This window comes from Accipiter gentilis, chromosome 8 (assembly GCF_929443795.1).
Source record: "Accipiter gentilis chromosome 8, bAccGen1.1, whole genome shotgun sequence".
Lineage (NCBI taxonomy): Eukaryota > Metazoa > Chordata > Aves > Accipitriformes > Accipitridae > Astur > Astur gentilis.
Genome location: NC_064887.1, coordinates 10,560,845 through 10,574,968, shown reverse-complemented (window position 1 = coordinate 10,574,968; position 14,124 = coordinate 10,560,845). Strand labels below are relative to the sequence as shown.

Below are 14,124 nucleotides of genomic sequence, written 5' to 3'. Positions count from 1 at the left end.
GGGGAAGGGTGAGCATTTCACAGGAGAAAAGGATGGAAGGCATCAGCCGGCTCAGCCTAATGAAAGGGAAGCTCTAGGAAATCTGCAACAAATCTAAAACGTTTCAGGGATGCAGATTTCCAGGCAGCAAAAAGGTATCTTGGTGAAAAGCCATTGTTGGTACAAGGATAAAAGGAAATAAACTAGCCACAAATAAATTTGGGCTGGGAATTAGAAAAAGCTAATCACATTTCATGTAATGTTTCTGGTTTATTCTTCCAGATGGAGAGGGAAGCTCACGGTCCAGGTTAGTGCTGGGCAGCTGCCATGGCAGGAATGCTACAGGCTGCAAGTCCAGGAGGGCAGCAGTGGATGCTCAGCAAACCCTCCTCTGTGCTTTTCTCTCTGGTTCCACTTTTAAAAAAGAAAAACCCTTCCAGGGAGTTCTTCCTAATGGCCAAAAAAAATCCTTTCTGAAGGCAGCAGGTTTTCATTTTACACACATTGTCAGTGGAGCCTTCTTAGCCAGCTCATTTCCCAGGTCTTTAACCAGCCAGCCTGCCTGGAATGGAAAGATTTCCTCTCGTCTCAAATCACTTGGCTGCACATGGGAGAGAAGCCCTTTGACGAGGTAAAATTGCAAGGCTCTCAAATCCTCTTTATTCTTGCTGTGCTATCCCTCCTTGACTCATCTCCAAGAGACCATGTTGGGCTAAGCCCAGAAGGAGCACGGAAAGGTGATGGCACCAATCCTAGACACACACAAACACACGCAGATACAGCTTCCACCCCTTCCCCACACCATAAATTAAACATCATCTATACCCAGGACTGGGGAGGATCAGCTAAAATAATCCAGTCCAGTCCTCTGTCACCAGAGAGGTTGAATTCAGAACAGCCCACAGTCCTCACCCACTCCAGCCCACAAACCTGCTCCTCCCGTGGCCCTAATAAACTGGAGGCCCACAATTCACATCTGGCCTTTCAGGTACACGTCTGGGGGTTAACATACACATGCAGAAAAAAAAAAAGGCTAAATTGGGCTATTCTTGTGTTAGCCAAAGCAATGATAGTGGGAGTCCGTGGTGGCAGCAGTGTCTGGGCAACCAGGGCTTCAAGGAGCAATGGCATTCAAGAGGCAACATGAACTCTTAGGGATGCGTTTTCCTTGCAGCTAGTTTGCGCTGGCTAGAAAATAAAGTGCGAGAGTGGGGAGCACGAGGTAAAATGAATACAGACAGCCTTGGGGCACACGCAGTCCCAGGGTAAGGGAGAAGGTGGTTGGTAGAGTGAAAGAGCAGGCGGGCCAAATGCTTACTGAGTGCAATTATTTTAATGGGTCTGTCTTTTCCAAATTCCACATTGCACACACATAAATAGTAATTTTAAAAAAGACTCACATCAGAAATGCTGACTGGGAGAACAAGAAACCCTCCCTGTCTCCTGCTACACAAGGAGGCACAAGATTCACAACAACATCAGTAACAGCCGATCACGGAGGCAGACAGACAGGCAGACATGGAAATCCTGAAAGACAGAAAAAGGCAAAAGCAGGGCATTCACGCTTCGGAAGGCAGCAGATGTTCCCATGCCCACCTTGCTGTGCAGGCAGGCGGTTGGGGTCACGGCTTGGCGTACAGACCCTCCACGCCGGGGGATCAGCATCTCACTGGTCCTACACCTCTGCTTGCCCAGGTGCCATCTCTGTTGGTTGCCGTCTCTTGGGTCCCAAGGGCATCGACTCCCAGAGCAACACCGGCTTTATGGCAACCTGCACGTGCGGCAGAGGATGCGTTAGGTCGCGGGGCTGTGTCAGGGTTCCCTGTATGGTACTGGCTGTGATGCCACAAGGCAAGTGTGAACCACGCTAAACTCCTAGTCGGCCCTCAAAGTCCTGCTTCTGGCCCTGTTCCTGCCCAAGGGGCCTTTGCCTTCGACTCGTATGGGATCTGCCATTGTATTACCCATCACTGGTAACATCTCACGGTGCAGCTGCAATAAGGAGGGATTCCAGCACGCACACTGCAGACTTGGTTTTCAAGCCTTCGGCGAGTAGAGAAAGGAGTTGCATGGTTACTACCTGATTTTACCATTTTTTGACCCCAAGTACTCAAAGTGCTGCAGTAACCATATTCATCTGGGCAATGCCTCTAAAGGACTTCCAGCCCGTTGTGTGCTATTCCAAAAGGCTGGCGAGCCAGCAAGCTGGGAATCAAACCTATTATCAGCAAGCTGTTCTGTTTAATTGCTACAGCAATCACCGGCAGGCAAAAATCATGGGAGCCATTTGTTCAGTACAGCAGTTCCTGTGTGCCGAAGGGCAGCCAGTGCTCACCCACGAAAACGAGCTCTAAAGGAAATCATGCAGAGATCAGACCGTACAGACTCATCCACCTTCAAGCAATCTCCAGACACAGGTGTCCTAATACCGAACCTGATGCTTGGCAATGTGTTCATCTTTAAAGCAGCTTTAAGTGGAGCTGGGAGCAGGTATTTTCCCTCTCGCGCAGGCAGGGAGCTGAGCAGTAGCACAAATAAATGATTTGTCCAGGACCTGGAGGCTGTATCAAAGACTGGAACCCACATTTTCCCAGGCTCACACAAACATCCTTCTCCCAAGCCTGCTTCTGCCTCTCCTAGCCAGTAGACCAACCCTGCTAAAATCACAGACGTAATTCCTTGGTGTAAGAAGGAGCTGTTCAAGGCAGCAAACACTTGGAGCGCTCAAGGAGGACCTACATCAAGACAGGGTGTTTGGTTACCTCTCATGAAGGAATGAAATTGAACCTCAGCCTACCTGAGCTCACGAATGGGCCATCGGCTGCACAGCAGCTCCCCAAAGCAACGAGGACACCTTCTGCAGGGGCTGTACTCCACGTGCCATCACTTAACCCAGCACACCAGCCACATGGCTCTCAGGGCCTGGCCATGCAGAGGTCTGCTGGTGGCCGAGGGGAGCCCTGGCCATGTCACAACCTCTCCCTCTCCTCCAGCATTTCCCTTTCAGTCCTCCTGCCTCTCCATATACCCATTTCTGCTGGCTAATGCCTCAGGGCTGTGTTGTCCTCAGCCTAGAGAACCACTGATGCTGGGTTGAATGGGAAGCATTACCTCCCTCTGGCTACAAGAGATGTGAAGTACCATAAGAAGGAGATGACTGAAGGAAACGTGACAAAGGCCCCAGAAAACCTGAGGGGGGGGGGGGGGGGGCATGGACTGTTTGCTGGCCCTTCTGATCCGGGAAACTCAGGGCATCGAAGGGAATTAGTAAGGTGCAGGATCAAAATAAGCCAAGGATAGAGAACTTTATGGCCTCTCATTAAACTGTGCAACTCCCTGCTGCAGGATCACAAATGATGAAAGTTGACAGACATTCAAGGCGCAAATGGAATATTTCATGAAGAAGAAATCCATTCAGGGCTACTAAATGCAGGCACCACTTCCAGCTCAGGAAGCTCCTAAGCAATAGTGCATTGGAGGCCGGGAGAACATTTTGGGCAAGCAACATCCTGGTTTTTCCCTGTCTTTACACTCTTCTCCAGATCTTGTTCTTGGCCTTGTCAGAAATGGGATGCTGGGCTAGCTGGTCCCTTGGAATGCTCCGGTATGGTCACTCTTGTGTCCGTATGACTTCCTAGTCACTCAAAGTCCCAAGAGCCCCATTTCAAATATAGGATTTCCATAAACAGAGGACCTATGCAGCTGTTCCTACTCAAAACCCACTCTCCTGCTGCTGCCTCCCCACAGCTGTTGCACAGCTGTCCTTCCCCACACTGGTCCCATATGTCATAAAACATGTCAACAGCCTCTACAGGAGTCAGAGCAAGGGCCCATTAGGACAGCACCGTCTTCCCAGCCAGCATCGCACAGGGACGAACACAAAGCCTTGGCAGCAATAATCCATCAGATCAGAGTCTTTCTGAGGCAGAGGCGGTGTCTTTGCATTGAACAGCTCTTGAGAAATTCTATTCTGGCAACTCATCCCATTGCTTTGCAAGCCCATGAGCACATTGAGCAGCCGGTTTCCTGCAGCAAGGAGATCCACTCCTGACTGCCCACTCTGTGTAATGGATCTCGCAGCCACTTCAGGGAAGGAGAGACAGTCAACATCTTCCAGCACAGGTATACTGAAGCCCATACAGTTACCTGCGCCTTGTCCCAAGCCGATGTGTATCCCAGGCCAGCCTTCCACAAAAAGATGGAAAGGAAGCTGCCTAGCATTCAGTACATAATCGTTGCCCAAAGATTTCATTTTCAGGCTCCTGCCAATCTCTGGTTACTCCAAGAGCTTGTCCCCAAGGATTCAGCCTGGCTGACCTTCCAAGAAATGTACTGCACCAAGCAGCACAGCTGAAGCCCAACCTGATTAAAACAAGAGGAAAATACCAGTGTTAATTGTGATCCTTGTGATTCATTGTCTCTTATAAGGGGTGGTAAAGTCACTCCAATGAAGGCAAGACAGAGCAAGGATTTCAAGGGAGGGGGAATTGTTTCACACTGCTTTTTCAATAGCAAACACATAGCTTTGTCCCTACTGCCAAAAAGCCTGGCACTAAAAATGCTGAAATCTTCTTGTGACAGAGCGGCAGCAAGCTGTAATTTACTGCATTCCTGCTTCTTTTATGTTCAAGAATTGCTTCACTACTGGCAAGAAAGAGCTGTCATTTGTCAGCCCCGTGTAGCCCCTCTTTCCAGCCATCACATTTCCACGTTATGCTAGACAAATTAATTAATTCCCTTCTTCCTATCTGCTCCCCCCAAAAGCCGGTGTAGTCCCAAGAACTGAGAGTCATCCTTTCACAGCAATATCATTATCAATTCTCTTTTTAAAGCCATGTAATGGGCATGTTCCTTTCAGCAAAAATCCGGAATTTTTCTGCTGTTGCATCCACCTTCCTTAAAGAGGTGACAGAGACCTGTCTGTCTGCTGGCTTTTCGCAAGCACCTTCCCCACACCTCTGACCGATGGTACATCACGGATTTTCCAGCCCACCCATTGCAGTGCCTGGCTGGCTGCTAACAAAAGCTCTGCCTGGCTTTAGGATGCGGCCAGGTCCCTGGGCAAGTTGAGCTGTATCGCCTCTCCTCCTGTCGTGTACTTGGCCACCGGCCCATTGCCTTCCATGGTGAAGAGCTTGCAAGTCTTCGCGTTCTCGTGAACCGGTGTGGACTTTTTGGAGGAGATGGGTGAATTCGTGGGGCTCAGCTGAACCGCGGTGGTATCCTGCACCGTGTGCTCACTAGTTTCAATTTCAAAGGCTGTGTTGCCAGGTTTGATGAGCCCAATGTTGGAACCTGGTTTGGATTTCCTGGCCCCGTGAGCTGGTGGCCTCCGGCTGCAGATGCAGCAGGCACCGAAGAATGTGAAGGCCACCACCAGCAAGATGGGTCCAATGATGATGGGAGGGTTGTTCACTGGGAGGAAGGTCCCAAAGGCAAATGCTCCCACTAAAGTGATGTTGATCCCTGCCAGCATGATGCAAAGTCCACAAGCGCAGCAGAGAGCAGGGGAGGGGAGGCCCTGAGGTCGTGTCTTTTTCTGGATGGGTTTCTGGGACAAAGAGGCACTGCTCTTTTCACTGAACATGTTGAGATGAGTCTCAGAGATCACTTCAGTCCTTACAGGGTGTACACTGTATTGAGGAGGCTAGCTCTGGTCTCCTGCCGCCTTGAAATCCCTGGGGAGGAACAGAAAAGCATGCAGCTGTTAGAGCAATGAACCAAAGGCACCTTTCCACCACCATTCATGGTGAGCAGCATCTTCTCCAGGTTTGTTTGGTACCGACAACTAAGTACAAATCCAAGCCTGCTTTCTCCCTCTACTCCATCCACCCTTCTCTTAAAATATAGTTTATTCAGGACAGGCAATACACCCTGCTGCCCATTTGGGCAGTAGCTGGCCTCACAGTGCTTATCATCACCTACACAACACCTGCCCAAAATGACAACAGACCCCAGCACTGCTCTGAACATCCCTCACTGCAATGTGAGTGCAATATATTCTTGGATGGGTAAAGGTCCCAAACTGTAACAGAAAGTGGGCCCCTTTGCTCCACATCTCAGTTGTCCAGCAATCGAAACTAGTCATCCAGGTTGCCTTTCTAGCCAGTGGAGAATAAAAGGTCCCCGAAGATGATCCAGAACATCCCCAAAAGATGTGCACAATGGAGGGCTGAGCTGACTGCAGAGGGAACCTTGGCGATGGCTTGAGCAGTTAACAGTCAGATGCTCAGTGCGATAAATTCCATTCACAGATACTGAATGACTTGCTGTCAGTCATAGAAGTCTGTGATAAAATGGAGCAAGCGTGGGCGTTTTGCCTGCTGGACCATGCTTTCTACCACGCATCACACCACGTTCGATGTGATCACAGGAGATCCCGTAGAAGGGGGCAGGGAAGCTTGTTTCCCTCAGCAAAGCTAAACCCAAACTTGTACAAGGTTTGTGCTCAAGTGACATAGGCTCCTGGATGGAGGCTTATGGAAACTGAGATGATGAAGCTGGAAGAGACCCTGTGTGGGGATCTGCCTAGGACCCAAGGCAGGAACACATAGCTCTGACTGACAACAGCAGCTTCTCCATGGAGGAGATTAGTGGATGTGATGAGAGTTGGCTTTGTGTTCACTGTACTTTGCTGGGAAGCCAAATTGCCAGAAGCCAAATTGCCAGCAGTTTGCCGGTGATGCCTATGATTTTACAGGCAGGAGAGCATTTCTCTTCCCAGCCTGACTGCAAACAGTAGCGGTCTGCTCTCTCCTACTCCCCTGCCTGGCTCCCTAGCTTCTGTCCTCCTCTGCTGTCAAATCACTTTCAAAAGGGTTGCCAGGGTAAAACTGATACCACACAGGTTTCTACTGCAAGAGCCAAGAATCACTGTTGTGCTATTAACACTCCGCAGCCACTAAATTAAAAAAAAACAAACCATCACCCTGAAATATGCCAGTGGGACCAGCCGGGCATTTTCAACATGTTTCCTAGGTTATAAAATTTTCCCGCACCTCCAGCTGAGGCAAAGCTCTCTGCTGCTCTATCCAGTGTCATATCTCGTTTCCTTGGCTTGGGCTTTTGTTTAGACCTGAATGAGATGCAGCAGTGAACTTTCAGTGAAGTTCCCATTCAGTGAGACATCAGCTGGCGCTGTGTCTCAGATGAGTGATTTAGGATCCTTAAAGACAGGATTAAATCCTTCCTCATCTGAGGATGCCTGACTGGGGAGGAGTCTCTCTGCAAGCAAAGATTTTTCAGGAGACCTGGGAGTGTGCAGGAGAGAAAGGGCATTTTCTCCATTAGCCAGGCTAACATACACGCATTGCCCTTTTGTTCTGTCTGGGAACCCTGGCACACTGATGTGAGCTGAAGCCCTGATTCTGCCTCCTTCACCAGCCTTGGACCAGCAGCAAGATAGCTTCTGGTTAAAGACACACATACACACAGACTGTTCTCAGACCAGCTCTTAGGGATGCCAGTCTGAATCTTTGGCACACAGAGGCTGCAGACCCCTCAGCGTGGCTCTTCCCCTTGGTTTGCCCTATATCCTCCTACTGAAAACTGCTTGACAGGGAACTGTGTTGCTCCTTGTGGTTAAACCGTATCACAGATTCACTCCACCAGGTTTCTCCCTCCTGACCCCTTGGCACTTACCTGCTTCCACCCTGCAAGAATTCTCCCTCCTGGGAGAGCTGGGCGGCTATCACAGCTGCCGGGCTCCAGCAGGATGCACAAACAAGCTGGCTGCCTCTGCTCCTAGGCAAGGCAGAGAGACCAGAGGTCACGCTCCCGCTGAGATTTTCGCGAGGAGATTCAACCTGTTGCCCATCACATCTGTCAGTGGCCACCTGTAGTCACTCGGAAGAGAACATGCTGTTTCTGGCTGCTTTCAAGGCTGCCGCGATGTCACCCAGCGTGGTCCCTGGTAGCTCATTTTCTCTGCCTGGCAATTTTTGTTCATCGTGACAGCTTCATGAGTGTAGGGGGTTAAGCTTGGGCAAAATCCTCACTGTACCTCCCCAGGCTGTAACAGGGGAGGAGGGGGACAAGAGGGCTTGTTCAAGCACCATTGGCAATGATAAATCAGGGCAGCCCATCCAAGCACAGCTCACCCCAGCAGGTAAAAGAGAACCACAGATCCGCTCTGGAAGGATAAATGACGTGAGAGAATGACCCAGCTGAGCTCAGGGTGGGTACAGTCACCACCAGCTTCCCAGGAATTCATGGCCACTTCCCAGAAGGAGAGGGGACCAGACGTACAGTACAGAAATAGGGATGTGGCACATAGGGACAGAGACCTCTCGCCCTGCAGCTTAGCTGGAAGAGGCGCCGGCTGCTCCTTGGGCCAGCCTAGGACAGGCAGACAGCTCCCAGGTTGTGCCAAGGGGCTGGTCAGGCAACGACAGCTACCTGCCTCCTGGCAAGTGAAGAGGGAAGAAAGCAAGTTTGCGAATAAAGCACTGTGGCTAAAGCAGTGATGAGGAGCTTGTCAGGAGTCCCATCCCGTTGGACTGGGTGTCTGGGAACGCTCTTAGGTGGGGAATAAAAGCACCTGGGAGTGACTGAGGGAGCAAGCCATCAAACCTGCCGAGGTGGTGTCAAGGAAAAGCGTAGGGAGCCAAATCTGGCTCATTCGCATTGCGTATATGGAGATACACTCAGAACCATGGGACAGAGCTGGCTGGAGTGGTCAAAAATAGAGCCAGGGTTGAGATCTCATTTCAACTGTGCGAGCGATTCTGGGGCTTGTCATACCCTTTCTATAGCTGCACCATAAAGGTTCTGACCATGCTATGTCAAAGACAAAACTTCTTTCCCATCCTCTTTGCTTGGAGCACCTATACGGGATAATGGACCTTTCCTAGCAGAAAGCAATGGAGTCACTGGAGAATCTAAAGGGAACCCTGCCTGGAGTGGGGATCTCTCCCATCAGCCTGGGGACAGAAGTCCTTGGAAGACAGCACCATCACAGGGCTAGGACATGACCTGCACACACACCACAGGATAACCAACAGTACATAGAAGACAGCACATTTGGACTGGGAACATTTAGAAAGTAGATCACTGTTTACTCTTGTCTTGATCTCCATATAAAACATCAGGGATTATACACGGGGGATTCCTGTTGGAAAACCAGATGAAATGGGGATGAAAAGCCAGCAGAGCAGCGAAGGATAAAGCAAAGAACAAACCAAAGCCACAGAATCCCTTATACCACCCTCTACCTGATAAGACCCTGCAACAACACAAAGTCCATCTTTATTCTGATTGCCATATACAAGAGAAGCATCTTCATTCTCCTGTCACCTCCTGGAGCACAGGCTGATGCTGTGCGGAGAAGGGTCACTCTCCGTCTGCTTTGCAGTCACAAGAACTCACTGGTGTGGGTCAGCTCCCGCTGCTGACCTGCCTGTGAATATCTGGCAGCTTTTACCTTCCACTTCAGCCAAGTTAATGGGTTCAAAATTGACCAACTTTCTAGCCAAATTATCCTGTCCAAAATGACCAACTTTTGTTCCATCAGGAGTGGAAAAAGTTCTCTTTGGGCTCTCTGTGTGAAACGGGTCCTTTCCTTATCTGTTAGAGTCTAGGTTTCTTTTCCAAACAACATTTCAGCCTGAAATGCATTACTGCTGAGCACTGCTATGCAAAACCAGCTGCATATCCAAGCTAGAGTGATGGAAATCCGGAGGCTATAGTGATTTCTTCCAGGGGAATATCCATCCCTCCCTATATTCTCAGGGGGACAAAGAGAGACTTTCATTCGTAGCTCTGAGAGTTCCTAGAGCTCGAAGGGCATACGGAGATACTCAGCCAGCATTTTAGGAGCATCATTTAAAGCCGTACCAGCAGCACCAGCAACACGCACAGCTAAGCATGCTTCCCTCTTAGTTGTGGCAAGGGGGATCGAGCTGTCATCCTACCACACTGTCTCACCGCAGCAGCACAGCCAAAATATTTGACAGACCCCAGATGAGCCTCCTTTCTAGAGGTGTGATGGCACAGCGAAATAACGACAGCGACCAGCAAACAGAAATCGCAGGCAGACAGCGATAACCACCCCCCCACACACAGACAGACTCACGAACACACACGCAGGCACCCTTTTAGCTAGCAGGAGAAGCAGAAGACTTTTTTCCCCGGGCAAAGTGCTGGGAAACTCTCCGGCAGGGCAGAGAGAGCCCCGGTGTCTGGAAGAGGGGGACACTTACCCGGGCTGGAGCCTGGAGCCGGGGAAGGCGATGGAGGGAGCGGGTGCCCCGGGTCTCCCCTTCGCCCTTCAGCCGGGGATGACAAAACCGTGGCTAATCCCAGCAGGGCCGGGGCTAGAAGCCCAGCTGAGCGCTCGGAGGAGAAGGATCTCCCATGCCTCCCTCCTCTCTCTTCACCGAGCTCGGGAAACTTTGCTCGGGTGCCAGGGGAGCCCCGGGCAGTCCCCGGGAGAGCTCAGCAAGCTCTCTGCGACCTCGGCCGCCTTCTCCCCACTTTCCTCCTTCCCTTCGGAGGATGATGTCCTTCTCCTTAGGCAGAAGGGAGTTCAGACGCAGCATCGCTGCCCCGCCGCATCCCCTCCTGCCTCCTCCTCCTCCTCCTCCACCCCCCGGTCCCCCCAAGGCTTCCCCCCCCCCGCCCCCCCCCCCCCGGCCGGTTCTCCCCCTCTCCCCGCTCTTCTTCTTCTTCCTTTTCTACTTCAAGGCTGCGGCTCTCTCCCCCTTCGGCTGACAGAGGTGCCCTGAGCAGAACAGCCCCCTTTCCCCCCCCCCCCCACCCCACTACCCGGGGAGAGGAAAAAAACCCCGGACCGCGGCTCCGCCGAGGGGCAGCCCCAGCCCCGCTCCGGCCCCCCCCGCCGAGGTCCCCGGGGCGGAGAACAAAGCGCCGGGGAGAGGAGGGGAAAAAAAAAAAACAAAAAAAACCAACCCACCGCCAAATGCCAAGCAGTAAAATGCAGGCTCCCCGCTTGCTGCAGAGAGGCAGGGAGCTCTTAAACGCGAGAGGTTTGAGACGCACGTTACGAATTGAAATAAATATAAGTACAACCGGTGCCCGGGTGCCTTTGGATCCTGGAGGGATGCGGGGTGCTGGGCGGTCGGCAGTAAGGGGTGCTGAGACAGGACCTCCCACAGGTGGAAACGTTCAGGGTGTGGGAGCTGGCAAATCCAAAAAAAACCGTCCTCCGATTCAAAACTAATGTTTTAACGTGGCAAGCAGATGTCAGGTACGCTTAAAGGTACTTGCTCTAAAAACACGCCTGATGCTAGACCCTGTTGCAAGCACAGCCGAGATCTTAGCTCCCATATTAAGAAGCCAATCACTGCTTCCAGAGTTGGAGACCGCAGGAAACAAGGCAAGCTGCAAGTTATGCGCTGGGTAGAGTATAGGTAATCCTTCTGCAGCTTAAGCGGTGCCGACACTAACATGCCCTCATCTGCTCTCCGTGCCCACAGTGCTATGACTAGCCTGGATGCTGCCAGTGACAACTGAACAGAGGCTCTCCTCCAGCTTATTGCAGAAGAATCCTATACGAATCAGGCTGGAGCTGACTGAACATGAATCATGCTCCCCTCTTTTTTAAATGATTGCTTTCATGATCGAGAGAGAGAGAGAGAAGGAGAAAGGTAACGTAGAGGTGGAGAAAAACAAAGGTCAAAGAAAGAAATTGCGTTGAAGGGGAATGAACACTTACTTCTCTCTATTCTCCAGGCACTACTCCAGCCTCAGTATTCTTAACACAGCAGCATCCTCTACTGCATCTTATCGCATTTCACCTTACAGGCCATCCTAGAAACTCAGGGAAAAACAAGCTACCAGAAAAGTGATGGGAGAGTGCACGATGGAAGCTTTTCTGGAGAAAATCTCCACGTGGCACATCTGAGAGAGGCAGTTCCACATGCGGCAGAACCAGTGTTTAGTGTTTGCTGACTGTTGCTGGGTAGAAACTGGAGTGGCTGAACTCATTCTTGATGTGGCTCCATAGAGCTCAGGGGAAACAGCCCTATAAGCCGTGTTTATTTAGGAACCGTGGCTGCCAGAGGGAAAGAGACCACCAGGGTCATTGATTTGAGTCCCCTGCTATCATGTTGTATAATAGCATTCATAAAGTGCTTAAGCTCCGAAGGGGGCCAATTAATACCAAATGACGTGTGAGCTGTTCCCTAATTGCACAAGGCAGCGATGAAGAAGGCTGCGCCTGCTTCAGGTTGGCTGTTGCATGACTCTCCATCACACTTTCTGCTTCACGGTCCATAAACCCAATAAAAAGACTTTACTGAAACATTACATATTTAGGGCTCCACTGAAGCAATAATTCTGAGTTTCGCATATGTGGCCCTGACAACCTGGCAGACTGCATTCACGTGATTAAAACAACTGCTAATTCAAGAACCAAAATTAAAGGCTAGATTTCCCACTGGTATAAATCAGAGCAGACTCATTGCCTTGGAGAGCTTTGATAGCTCATGAGCATTCATGATTTGCCAAGGGGGTTTTGCCAGACTGATGGTTCCTAATTTCAGACTTGCCAGGTACTAGGAAGCCCTGCCTTATTTAGAGGCAAGATCCCCACCCTCATCTGACTAGAAATGATATTCCTCTGGGAGAAGCTGTTTGTTCCCAGCTTCTGCCGGGACATAGCTTAAATCAGAAATTCCTGAATGAGAGGCAAAATTGCCTGCCCGCCTTTTCCCATTGTCAGTTCCTGACTCTGGTTTACATTACTAAGAAATCTAGCTCAAGCACTCTTGCAACCACAAAGGCTGGGTTTCAGTGTCACCGCCTCCTGGTCTGAAGCGGGTCTGGATGGTGACTACCACATATGAAGCCCTTAGATATCACGCTGGTTTTGGGGGGTTTCTCTCTGCAAGAATAACTGAAAAAAAGGTGGGAAGGGTAAGGATGATCCATGCTTTCGCAGAGGTTTCAAGGGATTTTGGTTGAGACTAACGCTGGAATGAAAGTGCATGAGCAGCGGCCACGCTTACGGGAAGAGCAGCATGCCAACAGCCCAATTCCTCAGCACGACAGGACCAAAGAGCAGCAGCCTGTGATGCTGCCCGCTGAACCATATCCATCACGCAAGGAACGTGTGGGAGACAGAGAATGCCTGGGAGTTTATGGTCCAATAAGATCATTAGACAAAGGTCACTGCAGAAATGTCCCCCTGCAGATTTCCACGAGGTCTCCAGAACTGGCATCTCTCTGTGCATTTACATTTTAATTGCCTCTTAAGGGAAGGAACCACCAGACTGAATCTGCTGTTGCTCCAAACCAATTCTAACTGCCACCACATCTGTCTGAAAGTTTGCACTACGGCAGTATCCAGCTCTGTGCTGTCTCTGACAATTCCGAAGAGGGCAAGGCCAATTTCTTCAGCAATGTTTACCTGCCTATAACATCAAGTACAGAAAGAAGAAGGTAAAAAGGAAATAAATATTTGCCATTCCTAGAGGCAACTGTGAAATTACTGTGCAGGAGATTTAAATCCATGCAGGAGACACCTCCTTGTACACTGTGTAATTAAAATCACAGGACTCTGCCGTGGAGAACAACGGTATTAATGTGCTCAGACCCAGAATACAGACACAACTGGACCTGTCAGACACAACAGACCAGCTGCAGCTTCTGTTTCACAATGTCCCTATGTTTCCGATCACTGGGAATGGCCTGAGGGGGAAAGCTTGCTCTAGGTTTGCCACAGTCCTTATAATCTAAGCCTCTGCTATTGACAGCTGTTGAGGCAGAGTAATAGGTAAAGTAGATTTTTTTTTTACTTTGTCCCATATGACTGTTCTCATGTCAGGGGTGAAGCTTTTGTTGTTTCTGAACACAGACCAAAAATGGCTTTTCTGATCAGAGAGAGTTGGCAGCCACACTTCGTGCCTAGTCCCCCTCAGGACAACTGCAATATCCAATATATTCACTGCATCTCAGCAGGGATGGTTCCTACTTTTACTCTGTTCTTCCTGGGAATTTTCTCATCATGCACAGCACTGCCTTCATGATCTAAAGCATCCGGGCCAGCTGTTCCCAGATTCATTGGCAGCTGCTCCTATCCCCTGCTCATGCCGTACGCCAAACCCCTTCAGAGCAGGGGTCAATTAACCCCCAATTAACAATTTTAGCTGAAGACTGTAGACAGAATACCTGTATTTCCTCATC

The 14,124-nt window shown here is 50.3% G+C and overlaps 1 protein-coding gene across 1 annotated transcript; it reads right to left on the bottom strand.

The window, feature by feature from the left end:
- Positions 1-1,328: 1,328 nt before the first annotated feature.
- On the bottom strand, positions 1,329-8,143 carry TMEM275 (transmembrane protein 275). The gene is made up of 2 exons (XM_049809079.1): positions 7,621-8,143; positions 1,329-5,657 (listed from the first exon to the last, which is right to left on the bottom strand). The coding sequence occupies exon 2, from the start codon at positions 5,564-5,566 to the stop codon at positions 5,018-5,020; it is 549 nt and encodes a 182-aa protein (XP_049665036.1). The 5' UTR covers positions 5,567-5,657; positions 7,621-8,143; the 3' UTR covers positions 1,329-5,017.
- Positions 8,144-14,124: the final 5,981 nt, after the last annotated feature.